The sequence below is a fragment of the Cydia pomonella genome, chromosome 24 (assembly GCF_033807575.1).
Source record: "Cydia pomonella isolate Wapato2018A chromosome 24, ilCydPomo1, whole genome shotgun sequence".
NCBI lineage: Eukaryota > Metazoa > Arthropoda > Insecta > Lepidoptera > Tortricidae > Cydia > Cydia pomonella.
In genome coordinates this window covers 4,461,402-4,479,463 of record NC_084726.1, presented here as the reverse complement: position 1 = coordinate 4,479,463, position 18,062 = coordinate 4,461,402, and the positions used below count along the sequence as shown (strand labels likewise).

Here is an 18,062-nt window from a genome sequence, read left to right as displayed (position 1 = left end):
AAGATACAAAGTGCAATTAAAGCCGGTTGATCGGCGGATCCAATACGATTCCAATATAATTTCAATAGATGCACGAGAATACGGCCACAGATGGGTATAGCGTCTAAATATGTTTCCTTTTTATTATCGTGTAAATTGACTTTAGCGCCCGAGGGTTACATTTAGATTGGATTGAGCTTTGACAATGTGTAGTTTGTATGCAGGTAACAGAAAAATGGTATTACAAGTACTATTGTAGTTTAGAAACGAAGAGTAATTCAGTTCCAGATTATTTTATTTGCGATAAGTACATGTACATGCAAATACAGTTATACGGGTATATACAATTATTTACAATATATTACATCAATCTTGTGGTATATGAATGTCAAATATTATTATTATAAAAAGTGATCCTTACAATATATTCATAAAACAATTTAATTAAGTGCGTTGGCAAAATATTCGTCAATAGTGTAGAATGGTCTATTTATAAAATAATCTCTTACTTTTATGTCAAAGGTTTTTAGATTACTGCATTGTTTTATGTCGGTACTTAATTTATTAAAAAATTTTGATTGCGATATTGTTAAGGCTGTTATTGAAGTGGATAAAGTTAGATTTAGTCTGAACAAATTTCGATTTATTTCCGAGATTAAAATTATGAGTTTCTTCAGCATTTGCATATAGAAGAGTTGAAAAACAGGCGAACCAGGCATGTCATTCGTAGTGATATAGGGTCCGTGCGCGTTGGAGGGTCTGCCATTTTCTTGTGCATAGTAGATTCTGCCATCTTGTGGGCTACATCGGAACAATAAACATCACATTTACGCCTCGCGCCAAAAATCTGACGGCTCCTGTGCTGCCTCCTACAGTTCATGCACGCTCCCTATAGGAATATCATAATAAATGTCAAATTCTATGAAAATATGACGTTTATTATGCCACCCCCACAACTATCTAACCCCCTTAATCATAACACTTTACAAGCCTCAATTAAATAGTTATATTTTTATCCTTTGTGTATTTGAAAATACATACGTCAAAATGACAGACATAATGTGGCTTTCCTTAGAGAAGGGTCCTTATGCACATGAAGCATAAGGACCCTTCTCTCATGGAAAGCCACATAGATAGACAAACGATTAATAGCTAGAGACAGTTCAAGCTAAGATTCTGATAGCCTAGACGGTGCAAGTGTTATTTTAAACGTCAAACTTCTATGAAATTATGACAGTGTACTTAAAACTTGTACTGTCTGGGCTATCAAAATCGCTGCCAACTTAGCTTGGTCTGACTCTAATGGAAGCTTGTTGCGCGTTTATAAATAAAACGTCATAAGACTATGTTTTGTGATAAATAGATTGTCAAACGTACCATTACGAAATAGCCTTAATAAATGCCAATAATGCTAATTACTAGCATTTACGACACAAGACAGTTGATTCTGACTGTCCAAAACAGTATTTATCACCACATCCTTTTGCTACGTCAACATCTAACATATTTTAAATAATAATCGACCCTGTAGTTATAGAAGTAAGGTTCAAAGTCAAATGACGAATAATGATAAATAAGGGCGAATTGTAGGGTGACCAAAACAGCGTAGTCACGCCTCCCTTATCAAACCGTTTAATAACCTTAAAAGGTTCTTTTTGAGTGCGTTCCTTAATGACATAATCGTGTAAAAGGGGTATTTTGTTGAAATGTTTTGATTTATTTCTTGATAGTGATCAGATTAAAAGATAAGTTAAAAACAGAAAATACTTGTGACAGTAAAACTAGCATGATAGTGCATGTTTTCGGTACAAAACTGACGCGAGATAATGACAAAAATAAAAACAACCCTCTCTATGCCTTATATTAGATATCTATTTCTTTTAGTTTATCTTTTAACGTAAATTGGCTTTTGCCTGATTGACTCCTTAACCTTTTAAATTTAGTTTTATGATGTTTTTTCTTACAATCTTCAATATTATTTTTTGTAATTAAAGTTTAATTCTTAAACTACTCCTAATTTTCAATGTATACATAAATACACTTTATTACGATTCATAAATGATTTTAAATATCCTACATTGCCGGATTTGGATTGGTAACCCCGTACACCATTAAAAAAGTCCACAGTCAAGTTCAAGTTTGCAAATTATAACTAAACCATCACGTAATGTACAGGTTATAACCACACTACGCCATGATGCTGATTCCAGTTTAAATCTAGATTCTAGACACAATCTAAAGCCTGCACTTAAATCTTCAAATCGCTTAAGAATGCAGATCCATTAAATTGCTATTACTAGCTGATTAAATGTCAATCTACAACCCACATATCAGTAAATGCAATCACGACTTTAATTCAAGAAAAAGAAGGTTCAGAATTAATTGAAAGATTCATCGGAAATGATTCGTCTTTATTACGTGCAGTTTTAGAGCTGATTGATGATTCTTTAATTGTAAATCGAGTTAAGTAATCTAATTCTTTATTGCTACAAATTATGACATTGAACGGTATATTTTAAGTCCATAGACATTATAAATATATAGTTTTTCACACAAGTCTTACCCGCAACTCTTTCCGCGTCGAAAAAGCCACTTTCGTTTATACTTCTTCCCATTAAATTAAAGGTACCTTAGGAAATTATTTTCAGTGTAAAAAACAATGTGTTTTACTGCCAAAATCTCTGTATGTCTTCAACCAAATGCGTCCAGCCTAAAACATTTTACAAATCAAACTTAACATTTTCTTATTTTAAAATAATGTTCTTCTAACCACGTAAGGCCCACCATAGACAATTTTCCTATTTTTAATTTGAACCTTGATAAGTAAATTGGGATGAATTTCATTGGTTTGAAAAAGCAATGAAACAAAAGAAATGTTTCTTTATTTGGCCCACGAAAGGTTCTATTGTGACCATTATGTACATTGAGCCTTAGGAGGTTAAGGGACCTTAATCACGAAGTTCAATATTTAAAATTACTAATCTAATTTTTTCTTCTATTGTTACAGGTAGCACGACAGATCTTACACCAACACTAATAGGCATATACGACTCCTTGCTAGAGCCCAAAAGCCTAAGACCAGAAGCTAGCGCTCTAGAGAAGGCTAAAGATGCAAGAAATGACCCACCAGTAGACCTCATGATCGAAGAAACGCCTAAAGATCCCTCCAAGATGGTAGGCAGTGTCAAACTACCCATAGCAGCAGTTAATAAAAGTTCCCTATACAAACGGTGCAATGGTGAAAGTGATACCAGTGAAAAAGTGCAAAGGACGTTTAAAGACAAAGTTTCAGAGACAGCTTCATTTGATAATTTATCGCCGAATGTAAAAAGGATGATTTCAAGTGCAACAGAGACTACAACGTTAAAGTTTCAAAGGAAAGGGAATAACGCTAGAACTTCTACTAGACAACGATCGAATATACCTCTGTTTGGAGCGACATCGAAGCTAACTCAATCTGGTGTTGATATCTTAGATTCTGTAGAAATTTACGATCAACCCTGTGGTATTAAGAGCTTTGGTAAAAAAGTTGAAGAAGAATCTCCATCGAAATTACCTCTAAAGCCTGATTTTAGAATAGACGAACAAACAACATACGATGTCCCAACGAATAATAGACCAGCAATTTACGATGTGCCTGTAGCAAATAAGACAGCATTCGAATCTCTATCATTACCATACATCGACCAATCTATTGAGCTCTCTATATCTTCAAATGATAGAGAATTCGATATAAAACTGTCATCAAAAGACAATTCTCCTCAAAAACCAGTAAAGACCGAAGTGCCTTCAGATACATTCCCCAATGGAACCAATAGTTTAAATAGAAAAGACTTTGTTAGTAAGATTGAGAGTCCGTCAAAACTAGCCAAAAGTGGTCCTTATCCCGAAGTAGTAGGATCGACGGGTAATTTGAAAACGATACCAACGAAAGAGACATTGCATCCACCGCCCATAGAAGTGACTAGACCGCTTTCTATGAGTTCCATTGCTTCTTCTAGCTCGACCTCAAGTAGTGGTGTCCAGAATAAAGGAGGAGTAAACTCTGCGTATTTGGCGTCTATCGAAAGTTTGGATGACCATAGTGATGCTGATATTGCTTCGGCGAATGGTAGCAATAATTTTGTGAATAGTGCGGGCATTTTGAACAAAGGCGCGACAGAAGAGAGGCACACAGAGACGATACCACGTAAGTTATTTTTTCCTCAATTTATACAAGAATTGACTTGATTTTGTGTTTTTATAAGTCACATAGTACGTCGCATCTAATTCTCAACCTATTGCAATGTGAATTGTATTTTTTGTTCTTTGTAAACTAGTTTGTCAAAAGAGAAGGGGTTTGATTTGATTGAATTGTTCCTGATATTTTGATCCCTTAAAGGCGGGATTCCACCAGTCTGTGGCACAAGCATATTCAGTACAAAAATGCTTGTGCCGCACAGTGCCGCACATTGGTGCAATATTTGGATCTTTCGCGAATTTTACATAGTTACATTACTTACATTATGTGCATTAACTTTCCAAAAAGCGAGCCTTTCGCAAAAAGACGAATCCGTGACACACTTTTTCGGACCATTATAATATTTCAGGGCAATCCTGGAACGAGGTGTCAGGGCTATCGCAGTTGGAGCGCGTATGCGCGGAAATCGTGCAGACGGAAAACGTCTACGTTGAGGACCTGCGACAAGTCGTTGAGGTAAGTTGATTACTTCTTTTTGTTCTGATCTGATGTATCATGTAGGTACAATCGTTCGCACTAATAACTGGCAATTTTTAAATCTCTAATACTCTGCTGGTCAGTTCATAGTGTTACTGTTAGTATGTGGTAATCCACTCCTATTTCTTTTTTTTAAGTATCTTTGTGTTTTTTTTGTTTCGTTTAAGTTTACCACTACTTCTGATTTGTTTAACGGAAATAACAATGTCGTATTTTTATCTGTTATTTTTATTTCTGGCGTTATTTAATCAACATTGTTAAGGCTATAATTAGCTCCTATACACGATTTTTAGCATTTTTAATAGAGTTATCATTTTCATTACTATCATCGAAGGGATCGCTTTTCTTATTAGCGCCATAGTAGCTAATTGAAAATAAAGCTAGGCATAGAAGTTATCAATAATTTATTGATATTTAATTCGCGAATATTTATAATTCTTACACATTCTATGTGTATGTACACCAACTAACTATTTCTAACGAATATACGAGTACCTACTACATTATTACATGTCCATGTTTGCTTCGCTACTAAAATTGTCACCCATTGGATAGTGATGATAATTTGTGTCACAAGTGATACATTAATTAATTGGATGGTATTTGAGTTGAGACATGATAGGTATAGATATTCAATTAGAATTTTTTGAATACTAGCTCCCTAATTGATGCGTCCGTTAACCTTAATAATAATAACATACACGATTATTAATCCATCATGAATTTCACTTCTCTAAAATGTTCGCTTAATAACAAAACATCAGAAATGTTTATATACTCAAACAGACATACCGACATAATTAAACAGTTCAACTCGGACCACGGGATGTTAGTTCGTCATAAAACAAACATAATCTAAATAGACAGGCGTTAAAGCAATCTTAAAATAGTCTAAGCGAGCGATACATTTCTACTATAATGTTCCTTTAATTTTAAATTCTTCGCATCCTTTGAAATTCGAACTGCATTTTTGAAAGAACTCCCAAAAATGTTTTCATCAACTATTTTACTTCCGAAAGTAGAATGTTTCCAATGAATCTCATATTTTTCTAAATTGTTTTGTAATAATTATTTCGGTAATTTACTGAACAGATTTTTAGGTTTTTTTGTGCATTTAGCACAAAAGTTTGAATTCAAAGTTTTCAAATTTATTATAAAGAGATGTCTTGAGACCGCTCGCTCGCGTTTAAACTCGTGTAGTCTAAGACTGATGTCAGTATGTTCTTGGTACCTACTTTATGTATTTTAATTTACCCAGTTTATGAAATTCGCTAAAGAGATTTTAATCCCTTTTAACTCTTATTTTTGCTTTGACATTATATTATTCACTTTTAGTTTCTTTCAAATTAGAACTGTAATGATTATACTTAATGCAAAGTCACTGTTTCTTTTGAACTAAGTTAGCTTCCTAAGCAACTATCGACTATAATGTTAAAATAGTTACAAAAAAACTGTGCGGGCGAAAAAACCTTATCCGTTTGGAATAAAGCTTGTATTTGCTTGAAATTTAGTTTTCTCAAGCTTGTCTTTCGTTGCAGACGTTTTCCGATGTCTTTGAAATATAACTCTAACCTAATTTATTGCGGAAACTGTTAAATCATTTTATTTAAATTTTTAATGGCGTAGGAAATTCGAGGAAGTTATTTTTCAGATGTGTATTTAATGGACGTTTCCGAATTCCAAAAGCTGTAGGGGTTCGTTTTTAATATGAGAATTAAAATATTATGTATTGAATTCACTTAAAATAATATACATATAATAGTAAGATAAATTTGTACAGTCAGATATAATTAGGTACGAGTACGATACGAATGTGCATTTTGCTAAGAAATTTGTTTTTGTAATACACAAAAGATGCAGTCATATCTGATCTATTTAAAATGCAAAAATTTTGAATTATTAGTACGGCAGTACAGAGTACATACAATGAATTCAGTCGACCGGCCATATGCCGCAATGTAACGAAGATAGCATGTAAGTACTTTATCCGTCTAAATGGGGCTTTAAGCATTGTTTCTTATGTTTCACATGGAGGCAATGTTGAGGATGTTTACGGGAAAAAATCACGGGCATCAACTTATCTTGTTACTGAACTTAACATCACTGCATCACTGCGTATGCAATTGATACGTAGTGATGTTAAGTTCAGTAACAAGATAACATTAAGAATAACTTGCTTCACCTGTAAAAAAGCTTTTTTGTTTTTTTCTACAACAAAAATTTAAGGCACAAGTTTTGTTTCAGTGATTCTTTATCATACAGCTTTTAGGGTCTGTCATTAAAAGGAAAATAATAGCGTTCAAGGAGTATAGTTGCCGAAATAATATTTGCAATAATCTCCAACAACTTGAATAATAAATGCGATGCCGATTGTATTCTGTCATAGATTATAAAATCCTCTTTAATATCCTAACCCAACCAAGTCCCGAAGTACCGTAAAAATTCACCTTCCTTAACCAGACCAGTTCTCCCACTTGGAACACTTCCATGCATCCAACAAACCGTCACTTTGACAGACCATCCATCTAACTGTACCAAATAAATAGACCTCTAATTGTAACATACTCACTCTCAATGATAGCTCTATCAATACTGGTTATAAACATACGTTTTATGCGTGCGATGTAAGCGATTTTCAACTTTATTTCCATCAGCATTACGTCAAACGACACGCATTGAACTGAATCTTAATCCTATAGTAAAATCAGATACAATCAGGCACTCACTGCACGCGAATACGTAGTGTGCTCTCTGTCACACCTACCCGTCGTAGGTAACTATGACAGAGAGAACACTACGTACTCGTGTGCAGTGAGTGGTTGATTTTAGTTTAGTCGCAATCTTTTTTCTGCGTGTATTTAAAAACAAACTCAACCTTAACTTAAAGGGATAAGGTTGATATTGAATGCATGGTTTTATAGGTCGTAACGGGATGGCCCAATATGGGGATGATTGGTGACAGTGACTGGGAGATCTTTAAATGTCTAATGCATTTTTGCACTAGCCTAGACTCGACAGACCGTTATGTTCCTAGATTTATTATAATGATGTATACCTAGATTTAATATTGAAGTCTGTTCTGAGAAAAAATGCGTAATCTTACAAAAACAAATTCTAAGAAATATTAGAAAAATACACTTATAGAAGTAGGTATGTAAACTCCCATTTCCCAATTATGGACATGGGATCCTATAATGGGAAAATCCAATAAAAAATCGTGTAAGTAGGTTTGTTTCATATACCTAAAAGTAGGTACCATAAATTTTTAGAATGTGTCCTAAAACTGCTAAATTATACAGTGTCCGAATGAAGTTTCAGTTTCGGTAGGATTCGGTATAAAAATCATGTTTAGGCCGAAAGCTCGATTTCGCCTGAAACTAGAGCTTGTTTCATCAAACACTTTTCAAGGGCTTCACTGAGGCAATCTTCACATTGGATGCGGAACCGCACGCCGCTCCGGTGCACATGCATAGCGCTGTCTCGCTTACACACCGGAGCGACGTGCGGATACCGTGCGGTACCGCAGTGTGATAACCGCGCGTAACCATCAGGGCTATAACCGCGAAAATCGAAGTCCGTCAATTACGGGCATTTTTCTCTATCACTCTAATTACGCCTTAGTGAGAGTAAAACAGAAAGATCCCCGCAATTTGCGAATTTTGGTTTTCGCGGTAGGCCCCCAGATACGTACAGTTATACGAAAGATTGATTCTAATTGAGAATCGTGAGCGTAGCGAGGGACTCAAAAACACGAGATGTAAAATAACTGCTCTCGTGTGACACATACAATTTTTCACCTCAGTAGTGAGAACAAAATTCAACATCAAGTAAAGTTAACCACATTTATTTACATGTATGAATGAAAGGCATCATCATTATGACGAAAGCTTCTAGAAATATTCCTGTATTCATGGCCTGGAGTGACGAAAGTAGGCTTGTTCGAGCTGCTGAGGTGAAAAAATAAATTTCGCTGAAACGGACCGCCGTCGCCGAACAGGTTTCGCATAAAGTTGCGTTTTTTATCGACGCCATCTAATGTCTCAATCTAAGCCAATTAGCCACTAAACCCCGTTTAACCGCCGTTTAGTATCAGGCTTTCACCGTTACGTCGCTTTCTAGAGCTTTTGCTAATTAAACACTTGGCGACAGGACATTTTGTACGGAAATAGTTTAGTCTTAGTCTAAAAGTAAGTAAGGAAATCCTGGGACTTACCTAATTTACGAATTATATTAACGATTCTTACAAACCTCGTTCTGCCGCGTTGATCATATTTTTCTTCAATAGGCAGGTCCACACAGAGTGAGCATACGCGCGAGGCTATTTCCTCACGCACAAACCGGCTAGTTTAGACGTGTACCTCGGCCGAGGCGGCGCGCTCGAGCGAGGAAAACGCGCGTGCCCCCTCGGCCGAGGCATGTCTACACTGTTAATAACACAAATACTAAACAGTTCCTCCTCTGGAGTTGCAGGCGTACATAGGCTACGGATATGCTTACCATCAGGCGGGCCGTATGCTTGTTTCCGACGTAGTATAAAAAAAGTTCCATGTTTTTATGTGGATTGGGTAGGTATGAAACGTCATCTTATTTACATAATAGATATATACAGAGATACGACTATTACTATAACTATGTAGTTTAAAACTAAAGAAGGCCTTTGAGGCATTGTACCAAGGATGCTGGCAGCATTTCCTCATTATATCGCAATGCTGATACGTTGTGCGACGAAGCCGCCAGCCCTTCGGCCACCAGTTACGTCAACCAGACGCTTCGCGATTTCTGCGGTGGCATCATGGTTCCATTTTTATCACTTGTCACTATGCCCGTCACTTTCACGCTTACATACTTGTTAGAACGTGACAGGCATGGTGACAAATGATATGTGCGCGCTGGGACGTCAATGCCGTCGTAAAGACGACCAGGAGCAACACCGATGTGTTGCGGGCCTTTGAGCGCCACGTCGACCAAGCAGTGATCTATTGTGACGGCCCTTTAAAGTTCTTTCTAATTCCCGTTGAATCCAGGTAGTTCCAGATTCTCTGGGCCGTAATGTTCTGTACCTTATGAGGTTGCAATACATGCCGCCCAAAAGACAGGATGTAGTCATAGGAATGTGCGTTGCATTCTCTCCTGGCAGAACCTGCATGTCGCATCTTGTTTATTTCCAATTTGAGACATGTGTTTGTTCAATTTAAGCCGACCACTGCTGAGTACTTAAACATTCCGCCGGACGATATAGGCCGGTTAGTTGTTTGGAGCTGTCAAATATTTGTTCTAACTGACAGGCCGATATCGTCCGGCGGCCTGTTAGTCAGTGGTCGGCTTTACAGTGCCCTGTCAAAATACTAGTCAGAAAAATAAAATTTACTATATGGAAGGTAGAGGCAAGGAACAGAATCTCCATATACCAAAAAGTGTCCGAGAAAAAACCATAAATAGGTGGCGCTACAATACCTAGAATACTTGAGAAAAAAATCTAATCATAGACAGCGCACTTCACTCCGTCAATAACGCCACCGGTGTGAAGTTAGCAGCCAAAGTTAGCAGCCGCCGATAACCCAACCAAATTAAGAAGTCAAAATTTTAAACGTAAAAAATGTCATAGAGAACCAGTAAAAGAGCACCTGATGCATGTAATTACAAAGTAAACAGACCAAAAAGGACTAAAATTAATGCAAAACTAAAATATATTCACTTTCGTCAAAGCACTCATGCTATCTGTAATATTGCCTAGTAAAAAGGCAAGCAAGAGGTTTTCAAAACCGTTTCCATGCAGATAGATAGCTACATAATCAAGCTAAAGAGCTGCTGAAAGCTTTAAGTGATACTCGACCATTAACTTGGAGAAAAGGGGAGACCAAGGCAAACTGAACACAAAATATTCGAAATAGTTGCAATATTCAAAGATTTTTAGCATGAAGGACGGCAAGCAAGGGATTATCGACCTATGTGATAGTTAGCTAGTAACACAACCAATAAATGATTGTGCATCACAAGTTGATACTCGATCGATAAGACTAGTCAATTTACTGAAAAGTAAAATATTTTTATAATCTAAGTTAAGCGGCTGCTGAGAGCTACGAGTGCTAAAACGACCAGCAAGAGGTTTTTGAAACCTGAACTATACAGCTAGATCATCAGGCTAAAGAGCCGCTAAGAGCTTAAAGTGATACTTTACTACTATCTAGGAGAAAAGGGAAGACCAAGGCAAATGTAGCCAAATTATTTAAAAATGTTGCAGTTTTCAAACATTTTTAGCATGAAGGACGGCAAGCAAGGGATTTTCGACCTATGTGACAGTTAGCTAGTGTCACAACCTACAAATGACTGTGCATCGCAAGTTGATACTCGATCGATAAGACTAGTCAATTTACTGAAAGGTAAAAAAAAATGATTTTCTTAGTTTAGTGGCTGCTGAGAGCTACAAGCGCTAAAACGGCCAGCAAGAGATCTTTGAAACCTGAAGTATACAGTTAGATGATCAAGCTACACAACTGGTCAGAGCTTTAAGTAAAACTAGACTACTATTTGGGGGAAAAGGGGAGACCAAGTCAAATATACCCAAAATATTTAAAATAGTTGCAGTTTTCAAAGATTTTTAGCATGAAGGACGGCAAGCAAGGGATTTTCGACCTATGTGACAGTTAGCTAGTGTCACAACATACAAATGATTGTGCATCGCAAGTTGATACTCGATCGATAAGACTAGTCAATTTACTGAAAAGTAAATAAAAAATGATTTTCTTAGTTTAGTGGCTGCTGAGAGCTACAAGCGCTAAAACGGCCCGCAAGAGAACTTTGAAACCTGAATAATACAGTTAGATGATCAAGCTACACAACTGGGCAGAGCTTTAAGTAAAACTAGACTACTATTTGGGGGAAAAGGGGAGACCAAGTCAAATATATCCAAAATATTTCAAATAGTTGCAGTTTTCAAAGATTTTTAGCATGAAGGACGGCAAGCAAGGGATTTTCGACCTATGTGACAGTTAGCTAGTGTCACAACATACAAATGATTGTGCATCGCAAGTTGATACTCGATCGATAAGACTAGTCAATTTACTGAAAAGTAAAAAAAAAAATGATTTTCTTAGTTTAGTGGCTGCTGAGAGCTACAAGCGCTAAAACGGCCCGCAAGAGAACTTTGAAACCTGAATTATACAGTTAGATGATCAAGCTACACAAATGGTCAGAGCTTTAAGTAAAACTAGACTACTATTTGGGGAAAAAGGGGAGACCAAGTCAAATATACCCAAAATATTTCAAATAGTTGCAGTTTTCAAAGATTTTTAGCATGAAGGACGGCAAGCAAGGGATTTTCGACCTATGTGACAGTTAGCTAGTGTCACAACATACAAATAATTGTACATCGCAAGTTGATACTCGATCGATAAGACTAGTCAATTTACTGAAAATAAAATAAAAAAATGATTTTCTTAGATTAGTGGCTGCTGAGAGCTACAAGCGCTAAAACGGCCAGCAAGAGATCTTTGAAACCTGAAGTATACAGTTAGATGATCAAGCTACACAACTGGGCAGAGCTTTAAGTAAAACTAGACTACTATTTGGGGGAAAAGGGGAGACCAAGTCAAATATACCCAAAATATTTCAAATAGTTGCAGTTTTCAAAGATTTTTAGCATGAAGGACGGCAAGCAAGGGATTTTCGACCTATGTGACAGTTAGCTAGTGTCACAACATACAAATGATTGTGCATCGCAAGTTGATACTCGATCGATAAGACTAGTCAATTTACTGAAAATAAAATAAAAAAATGATTTTCTTAGATTAGTGGCTGCTGAGAGCTACAAGCGCTAAAACGGCCAGCAAGAGATCTTTGAAACCTGAAGTATACAGTTAGATGATCAAGCTACACAACTGGTCAGAGCTTTAAGTAAAACTAGACTACTATTTGGGGGAAAAGGGGAGACCAAGTCAAATATACCCAAAATATTTCAAATAGTTGCAGTTTTCAAAGATTTTTAGCATGAAGGACGGCAAGCAAGGGATTTTCGACCTATGTGACAGTTAGCTAGTGTCACAACATACAAATAATTGTGCATCGCAAGTTGATACTCGATCGATAAGACTAGTCAATTTACTGAAAAGTAAAAAAAAAATGATTTTCTTAGTTTAGTGGCTGCTGAGAGCTACAAGCGCTAAAACGGCCCGCAAGAGAACTTTGAAACCTGAATTATACAGTTAGATGATCAAGCTACACAACTGGGCAGAGCTTTAAGTAAAACTAGACTACTATTTGGGGGAAAAGGGGAGACCAAGTCAAATATACCCAAAATATTTCAAATAGTTGCAGTTTTCAAAGATTTTTAGCATGAAGGACGGCAAGCAAGGGATTTTCGACCTATGTGACAGTTAGCTAGTGTCACAACATACAAATGATTGTGCATCGCAAGTTGATACTCGATCGATAAGACTAGTCAATTTACTGAAAAGTAAAAAAAAAAATGATTTTCTTAGTTTAGTGGCTGCTGAGAGCTACAAGCGCTAAAACGGCCCGCAAGAGAACTTTGAAACCTGAATTATACAGTTAGATGATCAAGCTACACAACTGGTCAGAGCTTTAAGTAAAACTAGACTACTATTTGGGGGAAAAGGGGAGACCAAGTCAAATATACCCAAAATATTTAAAATAGTTGCAGTTTTCAAAGATTTTTAGCATGAAGGACGGCAAGCAAGGGATTTTCGACCTATGTGACAGTTAGCTAGTGTCACAACATACAAATGATTGTGCATCGCAAGTTGATACTCGATCGATAAGACTAGTCAATTTACTGAAAATAAAATAAAAAATGATTTTCTTAGATTAGTGGCTGCTGAGAGCTACAAGCGCTAAAACGGCCAGCAAGAGATCTTTGAAACCTGAAGTATACAGTTAGATGATCAAGCTACACAACTGGTCAGAGCTTTAAGTAAAACTAGACTACTATTTGGGGGAAAAGGGGAGACCAAGTCAAATATACCCAAAATATTTCAAATAGTTGCAGTTTTCAAAGATTTTTAGCATGAAGGACGGCAAGCAAGGGATTTTCGACCTATGTGACAGTTAGCTAGTGTCACAACATATAAATATTGTACATCGCAAGTTGATACTCGATCGATAAGACTAGTCAATTTACTGAAAAGTAAAAAAAAAATGATTTTCTTAGTTTAGTGGCTGCTGAGAGCTACAAGCGCTAAAACGGCCCGCAAGAGAACTTTGAAACCTGAATTATACAGTTAGATGATCAAGCTACACAACTGGGCAGAGCTTTAAGTAAAAGTAGACTACTATTTGGGGGAAAAGGGGAGACCAAGTCAAATATACCCAAAATATTTCAAATAGTTGCAGTTTTCAAAGATTTTTAGCATGAAGGACGGCAAGCAAGGGATTTTCGACCTATGTGACAGTTAGCTAGTGTCACAACATACAAATGATTGTGCATCGCAAGTTGATACTCGATCGATAAGACTAGTCAATTTACTGAAAAGTAAAAAAAAAAATGATTTTCTTAGTTTAGTGGCTGCTGAGAGCTACAAGCGCTAAAACGGCCCGCAAGAGAACTTTGAAACCTGAATTATACAGTTAGATGATCAAGCTACACAACTGGTCAGAGCTTTAAGTAAAACTAGACTACTATTTGGAGGAAAAGGGGAGACCAAGTCAAATATACCAAACATATTTCAAAAAGTTGCAGTTTTCAAAGATTTTTAGTATGAAGGACGGCAAGCAAGGGATTTTCGACCTATGTGACATTTACCTAGTGTAACAACATACAAATGATTGTGCATCGCAAGTTGATACTCGATCGATAAGACTAGTCAATTTACTGGAAGGTAAAAAAAAAATGATTTTCTTAGTTTAGTGGCTGCTCAGAGCTACAAGCGCTAAAACGGCCAGCAAGAGATGTTTGAAACCTGAAGTATACAGTTAGATGATCAAGCTACACAACTGGTCAGAGCTTTAAGTAAAACTAGACTACTATTTGGAGGAAAAGGGGAGACCAAGTCAAATATACCCAAAATATTTAAAATAGTTGCAGTTTTCAAAGACTTTTAGCATGAAGGACGGCAAGCAAGGGATTTTTGACCTATGTGACATTTAGCTATTGTCAAAACATACAAATGATTGTGCATCGCAAGTTGATACTCGATCGATAAGACTAGTCAATTTACTGAAAAGTAAAAAAAAATGATTTTCTTAGTTTAGTGGCTGCTGAGAGCTACAAGCGCTAAAACGGCCAGCAAGAGATCTTTGAAACCTGAAGTATACAGTTAGATGATCAAGCTACACAACTGGTCAGAGCATTAAGTAAACCTAGACTACTATTTGGGGGAAAAGGGGAGACCAAGTCAAATATACCCAAAATATTTCAAATAGTTGCAGTTTTCAAAGATTTTTAGCATGAAGGACGGCAAGCAAGGGATTTTCGACCTATGTGACAGTTAGCTAGTGTCACAACATACAAATGATTGTGCATCGCAAGTTGATACTCGATCGATAAGACTAGTCAATTTACTGAAAAGTAAAAAAAAAAATGATTTTCTTAGTTTAGTGGCTGCTGAGAGCTACAAGCGCTAAAACGGCCAGCAAGAGATCTTTGAAACCTGAAGTATACAGTTAGATGATCAAGCTACACAACTGGTCAGAGCTTTAAGTAAAACTAGACTACTATTTGGGGGAAAAGGGGAGACCAAGTCAAATATACCCAAAATATTTCAAATAGTTGCAGTTTTCAAAGATTTTTAGCATGAAGGACGGCAAGCAAGGGATTTTCGACCTATGTGACAGTTAGCTAGTGTCACAACATACAAATAATTGTGCATCGCAAGGTGATACTCGATCGATAAGACTAGTCAATTTACTGAAAAGTAAAAAAAAAATGATTTTCTTAGATTAGTGGCTGCTGAGAGCTACAAGCGCTAAAACGGCCAGCAAGAGATCTTTGAAACCTGAAGTATACAGTTAGATGATCAAGCTACACAACTGGGCAGAGCTTTAAGTAAAACTAGACTACTATTTGGGGGAAAAGGGGAGACCAAGTCAAATATACCCAAAATATTTCAAATAGTTGCAGTTTTCAAAGATTTTTAGCATGAAGGACGGCAAGCAAGGGATTTTCGACCTATGTGACAGTTAGCTAGTGTCACAACATACAAATGATTGTGCATCGCAAGTTGATACTCGATCGATAAGACTAGTCAATTTACTGAAAATAAATAAAAAAATGATTTTCTTAGTTTAGTGGCTGCTGAGAGCTACAAGCGCTAAAACGGCCCGCAAGAGAACTTTGAAACCTGAATTATACAGTTAGATGATCAAGCTACACAACTGGGCAGAGCTTTAAGTAAAACTAGACTACTATTTGGGGGAAAAGGGGAGACCAATTCAAATATACCCAAAATATTTCAAATAGTTGCAGTTTTCAAAGATTTTTAGCATGAAGGACGGCAAGCAAGGGATTTTCGACCTATGTGACAGTTAGCTAGTGTCACAACATACAAATGATTGTGCATCGCAAGTTGATACTCGATCGATAAGACTAGTCAATTTACTGAAAAGTAAAAAATAAATGATTTTCTTAGTTTAGTGGCTGCTGAGAGCTACAAGCGCTAAAACGGCCCGCAAGAGAACTTTGAAACCTGAATAATACAGTTAGATGATCAAGCTACACAACTGGGCAGAGCTTTAAGTAAAACTAGACTACTATTTGGGGGAAAAGGGGAGACCAAGTCAAATATATCCAAAATATTTCAAATAGTTGCAGTTTTCAAAGATTTTTAGCATGAAGGACGGCAAGCAAGGGATTTTCGACCTATGTGACAGTTAGATAGTGTCACAACATACAAATGATTGTGCATCGCAAGTTGATACTCGATCGATAAGACTAGTCAATTTACTGAAAAGTAAAAAAAAAAATGATTTTCTTAGTTTAGTGGCTGCTGAGAGCTACAAGCGCTAAAACGGCCCGCAAGAGAACTTTGAAACCTGAATTATACAGTTAGATGATCAAGCTACACAACTGGGCAGAGCTTTAAGTAAAACTAGACTACTATTTGGGGGAAAAGGGGAGACCAAGTCAAATATACCCAAAATATTTCAAATAGTTGCAGTTTTCAAAGATTTTTAGCATGAAGGACGGCAAGCAAGGGATTTTCGACCTATGTGACAGTTAGCTAGTGTCACAACATACAAATGATTGTGCATCGCAAGTTGATACTCGATCGATAAGACTAGTCAATTTACTGAAAAGTAAAAAAAAAATGATTTTCTTAGTTTAGTGGCTGCTGAGAGCTACAAGCGCTAAAACGGCCCGCAAGAGAACTTTGAAACCTGAATTATACAGTTAGATGATCAAGCTACACAACTGGGCAGAGCTTTAAGTAAAACTAGACTACTATTTGGGGGAAAAGGGGAGACCAAGTCAAATATACCCAAAATATTTCAAATAGTTGCAGTTTTCAAAGATTTTTAGCATGAAGGACGGCAAGCAAGGGATTTTCGACCTATGTGACAGTTAGCTAGTGTCACAACATACAAATAATTGTGCATCGCAAGTTGATACTCGATCGATAAGACTAGTCAATTTACTGAAAATAAAATAAAAAAATGATTTTCTTAGATTAGTGGCTGCTGAGAGCTACAAGCGCTAAAACGGCCAGCAAGAGATCTTTGAAACCTGAAGTATACAGTTAGATGATCAAGCTACACAACTGGTCAGAGCTTTAAGTAAAACTAGACTACTATTTGGAGGAAAAGGGGAGACCAATGCAAATATACCAAACATATTTAAAAAAGTTGAAGTTTTCAAAGACTTTTAGTATGAAGGACGGCAAGCAAGGAGTTTTTGACTTATGTGACATTTAGCTATTGTAAAATCCTACAAATGATTGTGCATCGCAAGTTGATACTCGATCGATAAGACTAGTCAATTTACTGAAAGGTAAAAAAAAATGATTTTCTTAGTTTAGTGGCTGCTGAGAGCTACAAGCGCTAAAACGGCCAGCAAGAGATCTTTGAAACCTGAAGTATACAGTTAGATGATCAAGCTACACAACTGGTCAGAGCTTTAAGTAAAACTAGACTACTATTTGGGGGAAAAGGGGAGACCAAGTCAAATATACCCAAAATATTTCAAATAGTTGCAGTTTTCAAAGATTTTTAGCATGAAGGACGGCAAGCAAGGGATTTTCGACCTATGTGACAGTTAGCTAGTGTCACAACATACAAATGATTGTGCATCGCAAGTTGAAACTCGATCGATAAGACTAGTCAATTTACTGAAAAGTAAAAAATAAATGATTTTCTTAGTTTAGTGGCTGCTGAGAGCTACAAGCGCTAAAACGGCCAGCAAGAGATCTTTGAAACC

General features: G+C 36.6%; 1 protein-coding gene across 2 annotated transcripts in view; it reads left to right on the top strand.

The window, feature by feature from the left end:
• LOC133531004 (uncharacterized) overlaps positions 1-18,062 on the top strand; it is a 195,460-nt gene that overhangs the window by 125,307 nt on the left and 52,091 nt on the right. For both annotated transcript variants that reach the window (XM_061869079.1, XM_061869080.1), the window contains exons 2-3: positions 2,987-4,168; positions 4,569-4,675. In XM_061869079.1, the coding sequence (XP_061725063.1) occupies positions 2,987-4,168; positions 4,569-4,675 (1,289 nt within the window). The remainder of the gene's footprint in view (positions 1-2,986; positions 4,169-4,568; positions 4,676-18,062) is intronic.